At 39.9% G+C, this 18,884-nt stretch overlaps 1 protein-coding gene across 3 annotated transcripts in view; it reads left to right on the top strand.

The window, feature by feature from the left end:
* Positions 1-18,884, top strand: part of LOC134205174 (cadherin-99C) — a 584,755-nt gene that overhangs the window by 299,726 nt on the left and 266,145 nt on the right. For all 3 annotated transcript variants that reach the window (XM_062680181.1, XM_062680179.1, XM_062680180.1), the window contains exons 7-8: positions 11,649-11,837; positions 12,545-12,610. In XM_062680181.1, coding sequence (XP_062536165.1) covers positions 11,649-11,837; positions 12,545-12,610 — 255 coding nt within the window. The remainder of the gene's footprint in view (positions 1-11,648; positions 11,838-12,544; positions 12,611-18,884) is intronic.

The following is an 18,884-nucleotide window of genomic DNA, read 5'->3' as shown; positions in this document are numbered from 1 at the left end:
ATGGTCAAGCAAATAAACAGTATTTTCTTAGGAAATCATCTGTTACGTCTGTTTATCTGTGGAATAGATTTGATAATTCCGTTAGGATATGGCATTCATGAAAAATAATATCAAATTAAGTTCAGGAGTTATCCACTCCATTGCTAGTTAGTTTCGAAAATTTGATCGTTAGGAGTCCTTACCTCTATATGTTTTGATTGGCGATGTTTGTGATTAACTTAGACTGCAGAGTCAAACAGCAATGATACATTACTTGACAGGCACTCTTGTCAACACCGTGCTCATTGCATAGTGAAATAAAGTCACTATAGTTAACACCACAGCGACCCTGAAGGAACTGTTTCGCAAAAGCCAGCTATTTCTTGTTCAGTGGATACCGTCATTGCTCTTTCAAGTGGAAGCTTCATGTAAGAATATGGCATGGTAGATCCATCTTCCTCGTTCGCATTGCTGTCGCTGTGTAACAGCAAGCTGGTGCAAAAGTCAAGGAAGCTAATCTTTATCCATAAATTTAGCACTTATTGACGCGCGCGCACAAGCCTCTTTTCTTTCAGTCAGTTGAGTAGGTGAGGCAGAGTCTACCGGTCATGTGGTTTAAAACGGTGTTTTGTTTTTTCTGCCTTAACGCTCACTTTTCACTTACAACGTGCCCATTTATGACGATTTACGGTAATTGAGTGTACTTTGTTGCATAAATGAGGATAAGATTGTACAATGAACGCAGCTAAGGTGAAGTGGGGCAGAATTTATGGACTGCAGATAAGACAGCCACATGGTTCGATGGTTCGACAGAGTCACGTCTTAGAGCAGGCGAAGACAGAGCCATGATCGAGGTACTGTAGGAAATACAGGTCAATCGAATATGCGTTAAGATTGAAGTCTTAAGAAATTAACCGGTTGAAGAGATTATTATGCAGTGGTGTTCTACCCAAATTACTTCGTCGGGAGACGAGAAAGATGAACGCGGAGGGAGAAAGTTTAATTTCAGTGCAAAATGTGAACAAACTCAGCTGTCCTATACAATGACCTATCATGAAATAAGCAGAGCAGACTAGACCCAGCATATTTTAACAGGTAATAATCGACTGACTCAGTAGCACTGTGCGCGTCACAGGCTATAACAAATGTACTTTCTGGCAATACTGGGTGTCAACTTAAAGGCAGAAATGATTATTTGTGCCTGTAAATGCATAATTCCTGGATTTTGAACAAAAAGAAATGACCTTCTAATTCACCGGATTTTAATCGAATCTATTATTCTATATGGTAGATTTTGAAACAAGAGCCAGCAAAACGCCGAATATATCACTGATATATTTGAAATCTTTTCACAATCATTTGAAATATCTGAGTAGTTACACCCTTGAAAAAGTCACAAATAAAAAGCTGAAACGTCGGGCAAAACAAAACCCAACGTGTTGATTACATAAGACTGAGAAAACCAAAAAATCCTCAAAGGTATTTTTTAATTTGTGTTGCGAATCCCATTGTTTTCATATGGGACTCGCAACTATAGGAACACTTCCGCAACCTTAGGCTATTTTGATGCAAATCTGTTTATTTCGTGTAATGACAGGTCAATAAATTGATAAAAAAAAATAGTTGCGTCGCTCGATATTTAGATATAGATTGTATACAGCAGGGGTCGTAATTTTCACTCAATCTCAGGAGCACAGGATGCTCCCTCACAAGAATTTTCGTGAAGAAATCGCCATTTTTCGCCCACTTCGATTGTCGCCAAACTTTGGTTTGCTCTTTTTCTTTCATATTCGGGTAGCTTATGTGAAACAAATAGCTTAATGCTTTTATACAGATAGCATGATGGTATGGCTTTTTACTTACTTATGGATCCTGTACACCTCCGGTGGTGTAAAGGGCCGATTTGAAAGATCTCCATACTGAGCGTTGCCCGGCTATCGCTTTAACCTGCCAGGTTAGATTTCGGTCGACTTCTTTTATTTCTTTATTGAGGCTTCGCCGCCATGAGCCTCTGGGTCTGCCTCTGCTGCGATGTCCCGCTGGGTTCCAGTCTAATGCTTGTTTACAAATTTCGTTTCCGCCCCTACGTAGAGTGTGGCCGACCCAGCCCTACTTCCGATCCCGAATTTCTGTTGCTATCGGCCTCTGGTGACAACGACGATGGAGCTCGTTGTTTGAGATCCAGTTGTGAGGCCACCAGGCCCGAATTATATACCGCAGGCATCTGTTAATGAACACCTGCAGCCGTTGAGTGTTCTCCACTGATACACACCATGTTTCGCTAGCGTATAACAGCACAGATTTCACGTTAGAGTTGAAAATTCGTATTTTGGTGCGTTCACTTATCTGCCTGTTTTTCCAGATATTTCTTAAACTCGCAAAGGCAGCTCTTGCTTTCTTGATCCGTGCGCCTATGTCGATCTTCGTACCGCCGTGTGACGCCATTTGGCTACCAAGATATTGGAAGCTTTCAACATTCTCCACTGGTTGCCCGGCTACTGTAAAACTGGAAGGAGTCACCGTGTTTACATCCAACGATTTGGTTTTGTTGACGTTGATGACTAAACCTGCCGAGGAGGAGCGCTCGGTACCGTAGAAGCATCAACCACCCGACACTCTGTGGGGGTATTACGAGTAATACCCCCAGCTCCCATTCGCTTGCACCATATGTGCTCCACTTGGGGGTATGTGGGTACCACCAACTGCCACCCGCTTGCCGCCAAAGCAGCACTCACTCTGTGGAACCTCCACAGGCTCCGTTAACGACGTGGCTAATTGTTTCACTTCCCAGGTCATTCATCCCCTCGGCACGGGTCGCCTGACACCTTGGGATTCGGGGTTAGGGACGCCATATTGTCAGCTTCAGTGTTGTACTGGCGATATGGCGATTTACACCGTTACGCACTACTTCCGAGTATCCATATCCCAACGTAACGGGGGCAGGTTGTATAGTAATCTACAGGGAATCAATATTCGAGCAACGCCTAACAATATACGCTTTGTCATCAACAGAGTTTATTACTGACAAACGCGCCTCACAAAAGCCCCACGTTGGGCGCCATTTATAGCCCGTCAGCCGTACGAGTTCCCGTTTTAAGTAGAATGGCTTATGCGCCACTCCCGAGGGGAGACCATTTACCAAGGTTGAGTGTGCCCGACTACGAGAACTTTCAGGAGAAGGTTCCTATTTTTCAAAAGTTCTGGGCGGGAAACAAGTTGGCTGACTACAACTGTCCAAATAGGACAAGAGAATAGCGAGAAAAAGTATTCCAATCGTCGACCGATGCTAAATTTAACAAATGGGGGTTTCATCATCATCGGTCAAGCCTCTACTCTCTATTCACCAGTTGTACTAACCTGTATTCGATTCGGTAGTACTCCAGTTGATTTCGGAGCCAACTTCCCCTATACATAAAAAACTACCGAACTCCCGTGTTACCTAAAAATCATTCAACCAGTTTCACTCCATTTTTAAAATGTACATTTTCCCATGTCCTACCTTCAAGCTCATTTATTTCAGTGCAATTCAATTTATTATACAAGTCCTAGGAATCTAACTTTAGGCGCGGCGCGCTATAATATAATTCAGTGTCTATTTCTACTTGTTTCTACCTTTCCCATTCTTCATCTATCATCTAGCTAGTCAACGTGCGTGTTTGGGGTTATGTTTCTGTATCGTGTGCTTTCCTATCTCTCGGTTTCGTGCGACGGTTCATGCTATTTCGTTCATGCCGCGCTGACCGGTACAACCTTCGGTAGCGGGCTCTCAAAGTCACTTGCGCAAGGACAACACTACATTCACGAATGAGTACTCACGACCTTTTTATGCTGCCGCCCGGCGACTGATGACGGATGAACAGGAGATGAACGGGGGGTGGTGAGGTGAACCCGCCGGGTGCCTTTCCTCGACGGAACTAGGCGGAAAATCGCAGCGAATGAACACGGTGAACGGTGTCTCGTTCTCGCCCTGCCTAGGGCACGCTTTTGGCGTACGATACCCTCTTCCGGGCGTACCCAGGACACCTCTGAAGCTGATGGTGGGGTCAGCGATGACGTTGTCCGATGTGGTGTGATCGGGCACATGCAGCTTAGGCCACGAACCTTTCTTGTCCGGCATTTTTTGCACGCCTTTTCACTGCACGAAATATACTTTACGTCTATCTACGATCTCAAAATTCAAACCACGGCGCGAGGACAACTTCGGAATCACTGCTGCCTCTTCCACTAATCAGTTCAAAGTCATCGATAAAAGACTTTCAAATCCTCAGATTAACCCATTTTCGCGATCTTCGGCACCGGATATCAAGAAAACAACAAAGTTGAATTTTCATGATAAGCCGAGTTATTGAATCGTCCTCTCGACAATTACATCTCTCGCTATTTCTAGCTAACAGTCATAATCAGCCTGTTTGCTATCCGCTCAGAATTTTATGGATGGGAGGGATACGAGCAAAAGGTTAATAGACCCTGAAAGGATTTTAGTGGGATCGCTGCCCGCACGATTTTTGCATTGCTCGAGATATCAACCGCCAAATCCAACTATGTAGGTGAACTATATTCGGCACTCAGTTGGAGACTTATTTACATTTTGTTTTGTCATGTGGTAGGGCTCTTGTTCACTCGCGTGTGAAGGAAGCGCAGTGGTTTTGATCGAATTCAATCTAAATAAAAACTAATATTTAGCTTAATTAATTTTAATTTTATTTTAAATTCAAGTTATTTTAATTTCCAATTTTGAAGCAGAACTATAAACGAGTTCACCCGACACAAACATATTTGGAATCAAAACCATTTGAGGCACCATAGTAATGCTTGATGATGACTTTAAACTACCGGGAAAATCTATTACTTTTATTTTAATTCAATGGATTTCCAATTAGGGTTTCTTACCCCATTCCCGTCCTAACATGCGTACGACTGCATTATTGTAATGCTTGATCATGACTTTAAACTACCGGGAAAATCTATTACTTTTATTTTAATTCAATGGATTTCCAACTAAATAGTCGTTTCTAAATTCATCATTGACGTGGAAAATGAATATTTTGACCAATGAAATAATTGTGTGGCATCGAAAACGATTAAAATTTTTTAATTAAAGTCAAAATCTGCTATTTTCATTTGTCCTTGAGTTTTAACATACATGGGGCAAGTGGGTCATATTTGAACAACATTTTTGATAAAGCTATTTTAATTGTTTTTAGATGATTGTCTAGTAAAAAATAACTTCCTTTTTCATATAATATATATATTATCATATGGATCTGAATCAGAGCAGTTTGTTTCGTTGGTAAAAAGTATTGTACAGTGAATTAAAAAATGTGTATTCTCCCGCATGAAGAAAATCAATGGCTATAACTATGCGATATTCTTCCGTTTACAGTGCAAATAATCTATTTATTCTACAATAGGTCAACAGGATTTGTTTTGTGTTTTGTTTTTTTCAAACTTCGCATCAGATTTTCAGATAAAGAAAGTGCTTAACACATAAATTGGCTATTTTGTTCTGTTACAAATTAAAAACACTCCGCATCGCCTGAATAAAAACTGATTTATGTGATAATTTGTGTTCTAAAAAGGGACATATTTATTCATACGAAAAGTGTATAAAAATTTGCCTATCCTTGCCACCTAAAACATTTGTTACAAAAGTAAGCTAAATGTAAACAAGAAAACTGCCAAATAAACAGTAAAACGGCGGCTGTTGTCTTGTTTTCATATCTGCTAACATTATAATCCCTTTCTTGTTGCACAAATAAAGTCCGACATTCAACCAATCTCCATCTATGATCTAAATATACTAATACTCAGAAATAATATGACCAGTACATCTACATTTCTCAAATAAGTTTCGTTCGACAGTAGAAAACTGGATAGGTCCCACTTGCCCCGTTTGAAGGGGTAAGTGGGTTCTGAAGGTAAATTTATTTCTTGCACTACCAATATTTTTGTAATTGAATAAATGGCTTCCAATGTTCTGAAATAACCTTTTTTCTGAGTATGTGTTAACAATTTTGCTGAACTAACGTTTTTTTAGGTCCCACTTGCCCCGGGGTACCTTCGTGACAGTTCACCTAATTGATCAACAATGTGGGTTGCTACGTTTAATATGTAGATTTGCTAAAAACTACTCTACCGCAACTATAGGAGCACCCACGACTATCGGCACTTTTACTCTACTAGGGTAGGCTGGATTGAAAGCGGATGATTCAATCATTTAGCTTAAAACTTCAGAGCATTTCCATTAGCTTTGTATGAAAACCTGAAGAACAACAAAGTCCCTGGGGTTGACCAACTACCAGGAGAGCTATTTGAACACGATGGTGAGGCACTGGCTAGAGCGCTGCACTGGGTCATTACCAAGATTTGGGAGGAGGAAGTTTTGCCGCAGGAGTGGATGGAAGGTGTCGTGTGTCCCATCTACAAAAAAAGCGATAAGCTGGATTGTAGCAACTACCGCGCAATCACATTGCTGAACGCCGCCTACAAGGTACTCTCCCAAATTTTATGCCGTCGACTAGCACCAATTGCAAGGGAGTTCGTGGGGGCAGTACCAGGCGGGTTTTATGGGCGAACGCTCCACCACGGACCAGGTGTTCGCCATTCGCCAAGTACTGCAGAAATGCCGCGAATACAACGTGTCCACACATCATCTATTCATCGACTTCAAAGCCGCATATGATACAATCGATCGGGACCAACTATGGCAGCTAATGCTCGAAAATGGATTACCGGATAAACTGACACGGTTGATCAAAGCGACGATGGATCGGGCGATGTGCGTAGTTCGAGTTTCAGGGGCATTCTCGAGACCCTTCGAAACCCGCAGAGGGTTAGGGCAAGGTGATGGCCTTTCGTGTCTGCTATTCAACATCGCTTTGGAAGGGGTAATACGAAGAGCAGGGATTAACACGAGTGGTACAATGTTCAATATGTCCGTCCAGCTATTTGGCTTCGCCGACGACATAGATATTATGGCACGTAACATTGAGAAGATGGAGGAAGCTACTTCAGACTGAAGAAGGAAGCCAAGAGGATCGGACTAGTCATCAACACGTCGAAGACGAAGTACATGATAGGAAGAGGTTCAAGAGAAGACAATATGAGCCACCCACCGCGGGTTTGCATCGGTGGTGACGAAATCAAGGTGGTAGAAGAATTTGTGTACTTGGGCTCACTGGTGACCGCCGAAAATGATACCAGCAGAAAAATTCGGAGACGCATAGTGGCTGGAAATCGTACATACTTTGGACTCCGCAAGACGCTCCGATCGAATAGAGTTCGTCGCCGTACCAAACTGACAATCTACAAAACGCTCATCAGACCGGTAGTCCTCTACGGACACGAGACCTGGACGATGCTCGTGGAGGATCAACGCGCACTTGGAGTTTTCGAAAGCCGACTGCGGTGGGCCGGGCACGTAGCCAGAATGTTGGACAGTAACCCGGTGAAAATGGTTCTCGACAACGATCCGACGGGCACAAGAAGGCGAGGTGCGCAGCGGGCAAGGTGGAAGATGACTTGCGGACCTTCCGTAGACTGCGTGGTTGGCGACGTGTAGCCATGGACCGAGCCGAATGGAGAAGACTCTTATATACCGCACAGGCCACTTCGGCCTTAGTCTGAATAAATAATAATAATATTGTATGAAAACCTCGTAGAAAGGACACTAGTGATACTCATGTATTTTTTTATCCTTATCCAGATTTTTATGAGAAATAAAGGTTGAGAGTTCATTGATTTTAATCTAAGATAGAAATGACAAAACATGAGGGTTACTACTCCTGTCCCCGCCAATCTTTTCCATAGGGATAAGGAAGGAAGCATCAATATAGAATTCGCTTAAAGAGTAACCCCCTACTACAGTACTATAGAGTAAGTGGTTTGGTATATGGTAAGGATCAACATGGAGGCTAATTTGATTAAATGAGAAAGAAATAATGTAGCTACTATACTGCCGGTGGACGCATAATTGTCCCATGTGTATAGGGAATCCCAGCAAACATGGGACAATTATGCTTCCACCGGCAGTATAGATATCCACTGTTTGAGAATGTTTGGAAGTCAATAACGAGTGTTCTAATCTTGGCGTGCTTGGTACTGATCACAAGCTCCTAACTCTTTCAAATCTGATTGATTTTCTTGAATGATGGCTTAATCTTTTTAACTTTTCTCATACAACAGAGTTGTGTCGAAAGGCTATTTACAAAAGTTTAATGTTATGATGTTTTATGTCATTCACAACCTAAAAAAACCTTTTTACATGCTTTTTACGCGTAGGGCATCGCTGTAATTCCTGTGAAATGGTTTGAATTTCATAAATTCTCAAGACGTTTCGTTCTTTTATTTAGCTTACATCTAAACAGATAGAACTAAATCAACAATTTGACCACGAGGTCACATCTCCATCCTCGATTGCGCCCCACGCTCGCTAAGTCGATCTGTATCTGGTTAGCGCACCTCGCTATGTGTGCTTCACGCCTTCTTGTTTCTTTGCGAGTCGGAAGTGAACACTATCTTTGCAGAGGTGCTGTCCGGCGCTCTTGAAACATGCCCTGCCCATCGTACCTTCCAGATTTAGCTACCCTCTGGATACTGGCTTCGTCGTAGAGTTCGGCAAGCTCGTGGTTCATCCTTCGCCGCAACACACAGTCCTCTTGCAAGTCCTCCTCGAGCATGGTACAAATTTCATGTCCCTAGAGTTTTATGCCAGTTTTATGAGTGACACATTGGTGCGGGTGTGAATCTTTTTTGACCGCAGTTTCTTCTGGAGCCCGTCACGACTGGCATTATTATTAGTCATTAGCATGGATCCAAGGTAGACGAATTCATCAACAACCTCGAAAGTATCACCGTCTATCGTAACATCACTACCCAAGCGGGTCCTGTCGCGTTCGGCTCAGCCCACTAGCATGTGCTTTGTTTTCGATGCATTCACCATCAGTCCAACTTTGCAAATGTTCGGCCTACGTTGCCCATGTCATGCGAGAAACAAACAAGTTGACTGAATTGGTTGAACATCGTACCTCGGCTGTTACATTCGGCTCTTCGCATGACACCTTCTAGTGCAATGTTGAACAATAAGCATGTACATTGTACATCCATCACCTTGGCGAGATTCGAATAAACTGGAGTGTTCATCCGAAACCTTCACACAGTTTTGCACACCATTCATCGCTGCTTTGATCAGTCTGGTAAGCTTCCCAGGAAATATGTTTACGTCCACAATTCCTCATAGCTCTACGCGATCTATACTACGGCGTGCCGCCTTGAATCGATAAACAGATGGTGCGCTGGGATCTGGTATTCACGGCATTTCTGAGGGATATGCCGTACAGTATAGAGCTGGTCCGTTATCGAGCGGCCATCAACAAAGCCGGCATGATAACTTCCCACGAACTCAATCACTATTGGTGACAAAGGACGAAAGATGATCAGGGATATCACTGATTATTGGCAGCATTAAGGATGGTTGTCGATCGAAAGTTCTCTCACTCCAGGTTGTCGCCTCTCTTGTACATAGATTGGGCATATGATCCCTTCCTTCCACTCTTCCGGTAGCTGTTCAATTTACCAGATTTTTTACCAGACCGTTGGCTCCTTCGCATAGGTTGTCGAAACACGCTCTCTTACTGCTCTTAATGGCCTTGTTAAAGGCCAGTTTCGCAGCTCGAAACACTTCACGGCGGTCTGCTCTTTCATCCTCGGTGCGGGCACGTTGCACCCTTCGTCTAGCCTTAAGGCAGGTTGATCGAAGGGCCGCAATCTCGGGACTCCACCAGTATACCGGGCGTCTGCCATTTTTTGGAAGGAAGGCTGTGTTCGAAGTAGGTGCTGCGAATGGCCATATTATTGGAGGCGGCGAAATCAATTAGTCGTAAGATTCGGACTCGGTTCAAATCAAGCGGGAGTCAAAAACCTACTGCATTCATCGCCTATTGAATCGTATTTGATCCAACTGTGTTTTCATTAGCAGAACCATTTAGTTTATTTTGTTACATAGAAAATCTTGCATATGTAAGCATAAAATTGTTACGATGATCATGACTTGATGATTGAGATTTGAGTACGATTTTATCTACACTGGATGCACCACTTTTCCCATTGTTGCTGTTCGCTTTCACAATGTGTTGACTGTGGTGATGCGAGGCAGTTGTAATGATAGAATATTTCTTTCGTTATTTTTGCCTTTCATGTATGATGAACGCAAACAGCAGATGGGAATAATTTCCGTAACCCCATGAAAGAAGAATTGCATCTCTCTACTTGTCAGTCAAACCATTTCTAATCATCTGTTAGGCTTAGATCAAGATCATCTAGTCATGTCAGGTTCACAACCTCATTAGGATACTCTTTCAAAGAGCTCGTGATGAATGATGCAGCTCCAGTTGATAACAAATCGGCCAGCAACAACACGGACTGGTAGATGCTTTGCGGATGCACAAACAACGCAAAGAACTTGATCATGGCTATGCCGCGGAACATTAAGAAGACTGACATCTCATCATATGATGTCAGTTTGCAAAAAGGGAAAGAACGCAATTCTACTCAGTGCATTGATCTACTACTCGCGGCGACCACGATGACGAGGCGTCGTTGTTGTAGTTTGTTATTGTTGCTGATGATGATGATGAGAAAGGCGACGATGGCTAGCTTTGAAAATGGATGCGCAGATTCATTTCCTGTTGTCACGGAATTCCATTCATTTGTGGACTTTGAAGAATTGATTGAAATCGGCATTAGGCATTGGCACTTTTTATGCCAAAATTGCAATGTGTTTCATAGAATAGTTAAGAAATCTTATATTGTGATTATACCGCTTAGTTGTAGATGCCAAAACTGATTTTATGGTTGTTGTCAGAATTTTTTACAGTGAAATCTTAGGTATGTTGGTATATATTATTTATAACATCTTTCTAACGTCTAAATCTGATCATAAACTGATACTACATTAAAACCAACTGTACACAAAATTTGTACTTATATTTTGGTACGCACTGTACGTTAACGGTAGAATCGATTTTTAAAGTTGATTACATGCTGGCTAGAATCTATCTCAGTACATCTCAACAAGGCAATGTTTGACTTGTGCATAGCAGTCAACTCTCGTCATTTATCTTCTAACTCCTGTAGTTAAACAAATCACCAAGAATTACCCGAGACCTGTTTCTCCGTCTTTTGAAAAATCGAAAACAAACTACAAATCGTTAACCACGTCAACCGCGGAGCTTGTAAAATTGTTTGCATAACCCCTGAAGAAATTATGCAGCTTAAATGATTAATTGAGAATGATGAGTCATCTGAACGTATGCATCTGGTACCAAGCGGAAACGCAAGAATGCGCCAACAATAATGTACTGTATGTGTTGAGTGGAAAAAGCTTCCAGCAGCCACGACCAACGCCAATGTCATGATTCCTCAGATGATGATGGCATGATGTTTCTTCTTTTATAAAACGAGAACGTCGTGTATTATCCATGGAACAGCTTTATGGGGTCCGGTGCAATTTATTTCTGCCAACAGCAATTCTACTTGTAAAAATTACCGCCTTGGAAATCTAGTACCATGTCCCTCAAGTATTTACTGCTAAGACTCTATTTATTAGAACCATACATGATTTATTGTTCATGTTTTAATTTCTTATTTTACTCATTATCTTTTACTTACAGTCTACGCCCGTCGGTACAACTATCTTCAAGAGCGTACTCGCTCAGGACAAGGACGCTGGCGTCAACGGTCTCGTTGAGTACTTCGTGATTGAAGGCTCTCAGCAAAACATCTCGGATATTTCACCAAACACACTGACGGCTGCCGATGGCTACGGAGTTTTTGCCATCGCGTATCCGCATCAAGGACAGGTAATTGTGTGATGCATTGGTTTAACATCTACGTATGCAATTATTGGGTCAATATCCTTTGTATTATTGAGCAAATCATATTTATAAATAATTTAATACACTTGATTTAAATAGAATTCCTGTAAGTTCTTTCATAAGATAGGATCCATTTTAATAGCATCGTGTTTTTCTTTCCGTTTTTTATGCTTGTTTCTGCTTTGGATTAAGCGAAACAGAGAATTTAACTTTCCGGTGCGAATATTTTAGAACTGCTCATCAATAATTATTTTAGACCGCAGATCTCCTGACTTTTTTTTTATTAGATCGGTTTATTGATTTCAAAAGTAATTCAGATTTTAAATGCGGCGACTCCATTTCTCAGAGCATCTCAAAAAAGGATTAGCGCTGATTTCCAGGAAAAAAACATACAGATTTAGGGGGGCATCATATGAGGTTATTTTTTACATGGAAATATCATGAACATAATGGCAGTATATTTCGCCTTTATCTATTTTGAGCTATAAGCTACCGGGCGTTTAAAGTGCTTGTTCGATGCCTGTTAAACAAACGCTCAAAAATATAAAAATAATGACCATGCACAAACAAAATCAGACCTTTCAATGAACGAGAACAATCAATTTGGATCTGAAATACTTCTGAAAATCTTGAACAGACCTATGGTACCTATTCATTTGATTTTAATTCTGATTTCTATTTCTTTTCCATAGGTCACAGTGATGAAAACGCTGGATTACGAGCGTATTCAGCGGTATTACCTGACCATCGTTGCCTCGGTAAGTTCCTGTTATTAGACTCATGTTGTATCAAATGTTATTCCAGCGAAACAATTGAATCGCAATTGAATGAACGAAATTCCTTGCGCAAATCAGATTTCATAAATCGGTAAACAAAATTGCATAACTTGCCCTGCAAACCAGCACACTTTATTCGTTGCATAAGAATTGATATTTCACATCCGATCGAGTTTTCTTCTTAAAGGCTAGTGCGAGCGCAGCTTAGACTGGCCGCCCATCTCAGAGTCAACAGAATAGTGAAACCATTCGTGCATGGGGCCCGGTCCCGATTAGCCTCGGGCCAGAATTCCAATTCGATTATGTTGGCTTTGCTTTACGATAAAAGCCTGGCAGGCAGCAGCCCGGAACAAGGTTGAAGAACTCATCCTTTTCAATGCACATTCGATTCTCGCGATGGCAATGGTCGGATAAATTTGTTCTCTTACCTTTATTTAGCGCTAGCGAATATGTTCCCGGGCGCTTTACGCTTTGCTTTCATTTTTCTTTGCTACAAGTTCAAAATTGGATCCACCATTAATTGCCAGGGATACAACTGGAACTTAGGAATACAAAACATGAACAATCTCGATAAGATAGGCTGCAACCCGTTCTAAGCTAAATTGAATATATGGTTTTACTCTTCATATAGTTAAGGTGAAGGTTCGCTGCGTACCTGGTTTTACAAATTGCAAATCAACTTCGAATATCCTCGGACACGCTCGCGGTAGTCCATAATAAGTGTTTCATTTTCAGTTCGCTGATTCGTGTTGTGCACTTGAATATGCGCAAAAGATCGCAGCCGTCCATTGTAATGACCATCTACATATGTTACTTATTCTGCCTTGTCCTTAAAATTCTTTCCTCTTCCACGTTTATTAATATTATTTCTTTCTACTTTCGGCTTATAATGTTGCTTACATTTGTTATCTTTTTCCGCAATTCCTTAAACGGTATGTTTTGTGTTGATTGTCTGAACCTCGCATCTTCATCTGAATAGACTCTAAGCTCCTTTCTATAGCACCAGTTCCACATGCAATTTGGTTGAGATTCTGAAAGAGTAATCCGCTAGGCAAAGGCACAACTTTGTGATCAGATTGAATGCTGTCAAGTCTCAGAGCCTAAATGTGTCTTTACTCTTTACTTTGCACACTAGTACTTAGAATCGATACTGCGATCAATCTTGAGAAGCGAATACATAATTTTCTACACATATATTTTGCTTTCCAGAATGAAACCCTCCGTACTTTGAAGAATAGAAAAGGGGTCCCCCATTTTATGAAGCTGGGTAGCGTTCATCATGAACTAGTCCATAATTTATCCGTCAAGAAACGTATAGCCACCAGCATCTGCCCGTACTAAACACAAACACACTTCGTGCTTGAATCGTTTTCGGAAGGACAATGCCGTTTTATATTCACATATCGGGAGATCTAACCTTTATTTCTTTTTTTCTTTTTCTTATTTTTTTTTATATAGCATTGTCACTAATTCAAGACTACATACATAACTCATATACTTTCATTTTGAAATGATTTCGGACATCATTTATTCAGAGTACACGGAAACATAGTCATCACTATTCTCATGGCATATTCAAACACATATTTCCAGTATTCTAAGTCATCGTCGTGAGAACATCACAATGAACTTCTCATATGTTTGCTGCATGTTTTTAATACTAATAATATTTTTTTTAATTTTCTTCATTTTGCTTCATCCACTAATCGTTGCGAGCTTCAACCCTTAACAAAACTAGTTCGTAACAAAACAAGATCTAAAATTATGTAGGTTGGGCGAAAAAAGTGTCAAAAAAAATAATAATCGAGAGATGGGTAGATAAAAACGAAATTTTCCACATTTTGATTAGACCGCCGCCGCCGCCGTCAAAAATTAATCTTAGCGCAAGCGATGCCAGATTGCTTCAACATCAATTCCGTAGATTCTCTCAAAAAATTTGACTGGCCCTATTTCGGCGCTCTTCTACAACAATCCTAGTATAAATAGAACATTATACGACTGATCTCTAACTTTTCTCATTGCATAGAAAAAGTGAAAAAGCAACAAGGCCACTTAATGTCAAAATTTATAGTTACTGATATTGTTATATCCTAACTTTCAAGGAATAACCAAAAATAAAAAGATTCAAGGCATAGTGCCCTATACACACTTTCACACTCGCCGTAATGGCAGATGCTATACATATTTTTGACAGTAACTATTTCTAACGCTGATACCACCGTTTTCGCATTTTATTTATTGAACTCTGTTGAAAATTTCAACATAGAATCAGTTCAATACTATGAACTTCTTATTAAAATTATTGAGCTGTAGCGCTGGCGGTGCCATTAGCCATAGTTGTGGTAATGCTGGTTCACCAGCAAATTTGACGTACCTAGTTCATTCATATTTCGCGTCAGCAGTAAGAACTATAAGATCAGAACTAGTCCAGTACAGAAGTAAAACAAAATTCTATTTTGACACTTAAAATAAGATTGCAAACCAAAACCCCAACTTAATTCACCGAGCGGTGATACTGCCTTTCTCGCATTTAGCCAAGACACCAATCTTATATGGCGTTAATATGGTTTGATGTAGCATTTTTTATAACTTTCAAACGCAACGGTCGATTGCTTTAAAATCCAATAGTGATCAACTAGGCCTTGCCCCCTGCTGAATGAAACTTGTTGCGAGAAAATCGGTTAAGAATTACTATATGAAAAGTTGTCTAATGTTTTTCTTAGCTTTTGTGCACACACATACACACACACATACATACGCACGGACAGATAGACATCTGTTCAGTTCTTCGAGCTGAGTCGATTGGTATATAACACTATGGGTCTCCGAGGCTTCTATAAAAAGCTCGTTCTCGGAGTGAAATGATAGCCTTTCGGTACAACTTTGTTGTACGAGAAAGGCAAAAAACACTCAAAATATCGAGATAACAATCCATCCATTACCAAACTTCTATTTGATCCAGGATCCGAACGAATTACACAAGGAATTTCTGAAAAAAAATTGTAAAATAATTTTCGACATTCATAAGTCTTAAGAATAATTTTCAGAGGTTTTCCCGTAGAAACTTACGAAGAAACTTCTGACAAAATTTACAAATGCTTTTCCGAAGGTATCCCTGGTAGAATGTTCAATGGAATTACTGGTGGATTTTTTGAAAATTATTTAGGACTCCTGGAGTAGCTACACTACTAAAAATCCACACATATTTATTGGCAAAAATCCATAGATTTAACTTATGATGTATATCAGCGCACACTTAACCATTCTTCACGCGAGCTACTAATAAAATATATATAAAAATAAACTTTATGTATGGTCTCGAATTAGCAATTATTCAATTTATGTGTGATTCTATATCGATTATATTAGGAAGGAGCTATTGCAAAAATTTATAACGGCGACTGGCAGTGTACCGAAAGTATTTTTGTAAGAATTTACAAATAAACTGTTGAAGGATTTTTCGAAGGAGAACCTGAGTAGATTTTCGAAAAGTATTCCTAAAGGAATTTCTGAGAGATTTGCTAAAGAAATTCCTGAACGAGATTCTAAAAGAATTCCTTAAGGAACTTCCGGATGAATCCCTGAAGGAATTTACATTGGAATGTCAAATGGAATTTCCTAAGAAAATGCCTAGATTTCTCCAGGAATTTCTTCAGGACTTTCTATAGGATTTATAAAAAGTTGGCGAAAAATCATTTTTAGGAACAATTTTGCCATAAACAAACAAATTTGAGGGAAAATATTCTGATTGGTGGGTCGCGTGCACCATTGTGCTGTGCCCCAGTTGAGTTCCACCAGCACAAATTAGTTAACTCATGGAGGAAAATTGAAGTATAGCTAAGACGAATTTATTGTGCTCAATGTTACATGTTCATGATCCTGTAAATACATATATGGTGTTTTAAGCAATGATGTATATGTAATAAAATGTTTAATAAATGTTTGAGCTGTGTTATGAATTGAGCAGTCAAGAATCCAGACGACTGGGTTTGCTTGAGCCTTGAAATTAATGACGTTTATGTCAGCGCACTCTAATTATCTCTATCTATGTTCGTTAATTCAATATAATGGTCCTTCGAGCTGGATGGTTGGGAAACTAGGCTGTTCGAAGGACCAAATATTGGGTATTCAGCTTACGTCCTTAGTTTTCAATCCTTTACTGACTTCCAATTGGTTGAGGGTGAATCCTAAATTCCACAAAGATTGCACACACGGCTGTTCAAACTTAGCTTCAGAATTAGAACACAAAAGCAAGAGTGTTATTCGAGAATTTAAATAAGATATTCGGCTTCAGTGAATAAATTGGTTGTTTGCAACAAGCTTCATAGATCATACACAAGAATTATTTTCAATGAGACTCTTTACTGGATTTTAGGTCATGGTAATCTCGGTCAATGACCGCACCAGAAAAAAATAAAATTGCTTTCATAATGGAAAGGGGAAGAGTATCAGCGTGAAAATTTTCTTTTACTCTGATACTCTTCCCTTTCTCTTCAAATGGAAGCCTAACAGAAGTTCGTTCGATTAAAATCGTAACTAAAATTGCCCACCGCTCGCTTTTTAAAATCCATTTCTACATTTTTTTTAAATTTCTGCCGTATATCAATGGAACTATCAATTCTTTACTTCCGTCTCTAATTCATCATGAAAATATACATCTGAGTGTGGAAGATGATATATATTAGTATTTCCATATCTTTGTAAATACATTTAACATTACGCAGAAGTATCGAATCTACTCATCTCATAAATCAAAGAGATTCTGATGTGTTTGAATTGTTTTGGTGTATGAATGTGCCATTTTTGTACGGATAAATCCATTTTAAGATTTTTATGCATATAGCCTTGAGTTATATATTCATATTTAAAATTAAATTAAGCCGATACAATTATTTAAAAAAACGAGCCTCCCTCGGATTATTTTTGTCTGGAATTAATAAATTGAGGGGGCAGCCATTAAACTTCCAATTTTTTCAGGCTTTTCAAAACATTCTTAAATAAATATAAGGAGTTTTTGTTTTTTTTTTTTCATTTCAAAAATAATTATTTTATCTCCCCTTGGCCTTTCGGAGACTAGTGGGACATAACTTTTAATAAATAAAAATAAAAACCCAGATCAATCCACCTAGCGTTGGTGGTGCCTTTCTCGCATTTAGTTGAGACACCAACCTTATATGGGGTTTATATGGTCCGATGTACAATTTTCTTCATAACTTTTAAACGCAATGACCGATCGTTATAAAATTCAATAGTGATCAACGAGGCTTTGTCCCCTGTCGAATAAAACTTGTTGCGAGAAAATCGGTTAAGGATTACTATACGAAAAGTTGTCTAATGTTTTTCATAGCTTTTGTGCACACACATACGTACACACATACACACACACATACACACGGACAGACAGACATGTGCTCAGCTCATCGAGCTGAGTCGATTGGTATATAATACTATGGGTCTCAGAGGCTTCTATAAAAAGTTCGTTTTCGGAGTGAAATGATAGCCTTTCGGTACAACTTTGTTGTACGAGAAAGGCAAAAATAAGGGTCTTTCCCCTTTAAATAGAAACCCTATCAGGAACGTACATATTGTTTACTAGTGTGCTAGTAAAAAATCCGTAGATTTCCGCCGAAATTTTCAAATTTCCGTAGTTGCTGCTGAGCGCTGCCGCATGACAATTTTTCACGCCGCCAAATGTTTTCTACCACGCCGATGGCTATTGAAGGGCTAGTAATAATGAGTAGGGTAATTGTCGAGTTGGATTGTCTTTAATGAGTTTAGAAATGCTAAGAAACGGGTATTTAAGGATGCTTCCGTGTGGCATATTGTCAAGATAATGTCAGAATGAGAATCAAAAAGAAAATAATAATGATGAATGTCAAACAAACAGGAAATAATATCATTGATTTCATTTTGATAATATTCTATACAATACCCTCTTGAGATTTTGTGCCAAACAAGTTTAATGCTTGGTATAATGTATCATCGGCACCGATGTCCTCGCATCTGATCATTCTTAGAATATGCAATCCATTAGACAAACCAACACTTGAAATTGATTGTGAGTGATTCGACTATGCCGCTAAGTTGCGAATGCCGACGGAGGTCCTCCGTAGCTTAGTTGTTTAGAGCACTAATCTACCAATACCTTTTTTAAATCATACTCTTCTACAGAATGTACATATTCACTAGGGTGCCGACTTTTCGAATTTCAAAAACGGGTAATGCTCTAAAGCACGCAGAAGAATCTTGCAGGATT

The sequence above is a fragment of the Armigeres subalbatus genome, chromosome 1, assembly GCF_024139115.2.
Source record: "Armigeres subalbatus isolate Guangzhou_Male chromosome 1, GZ_Asu_2, whole genome shotgun sequence".
Taxonomy (NCBI): Eukaryota; Metazoa; Arthropoda; class Insecta; order Diptera; family Culicidae; genus Armigeres; species Armigeres subalbatus.
This window is presented reverse-complemented; position numbering and strand designations above follow the sequence as displayed.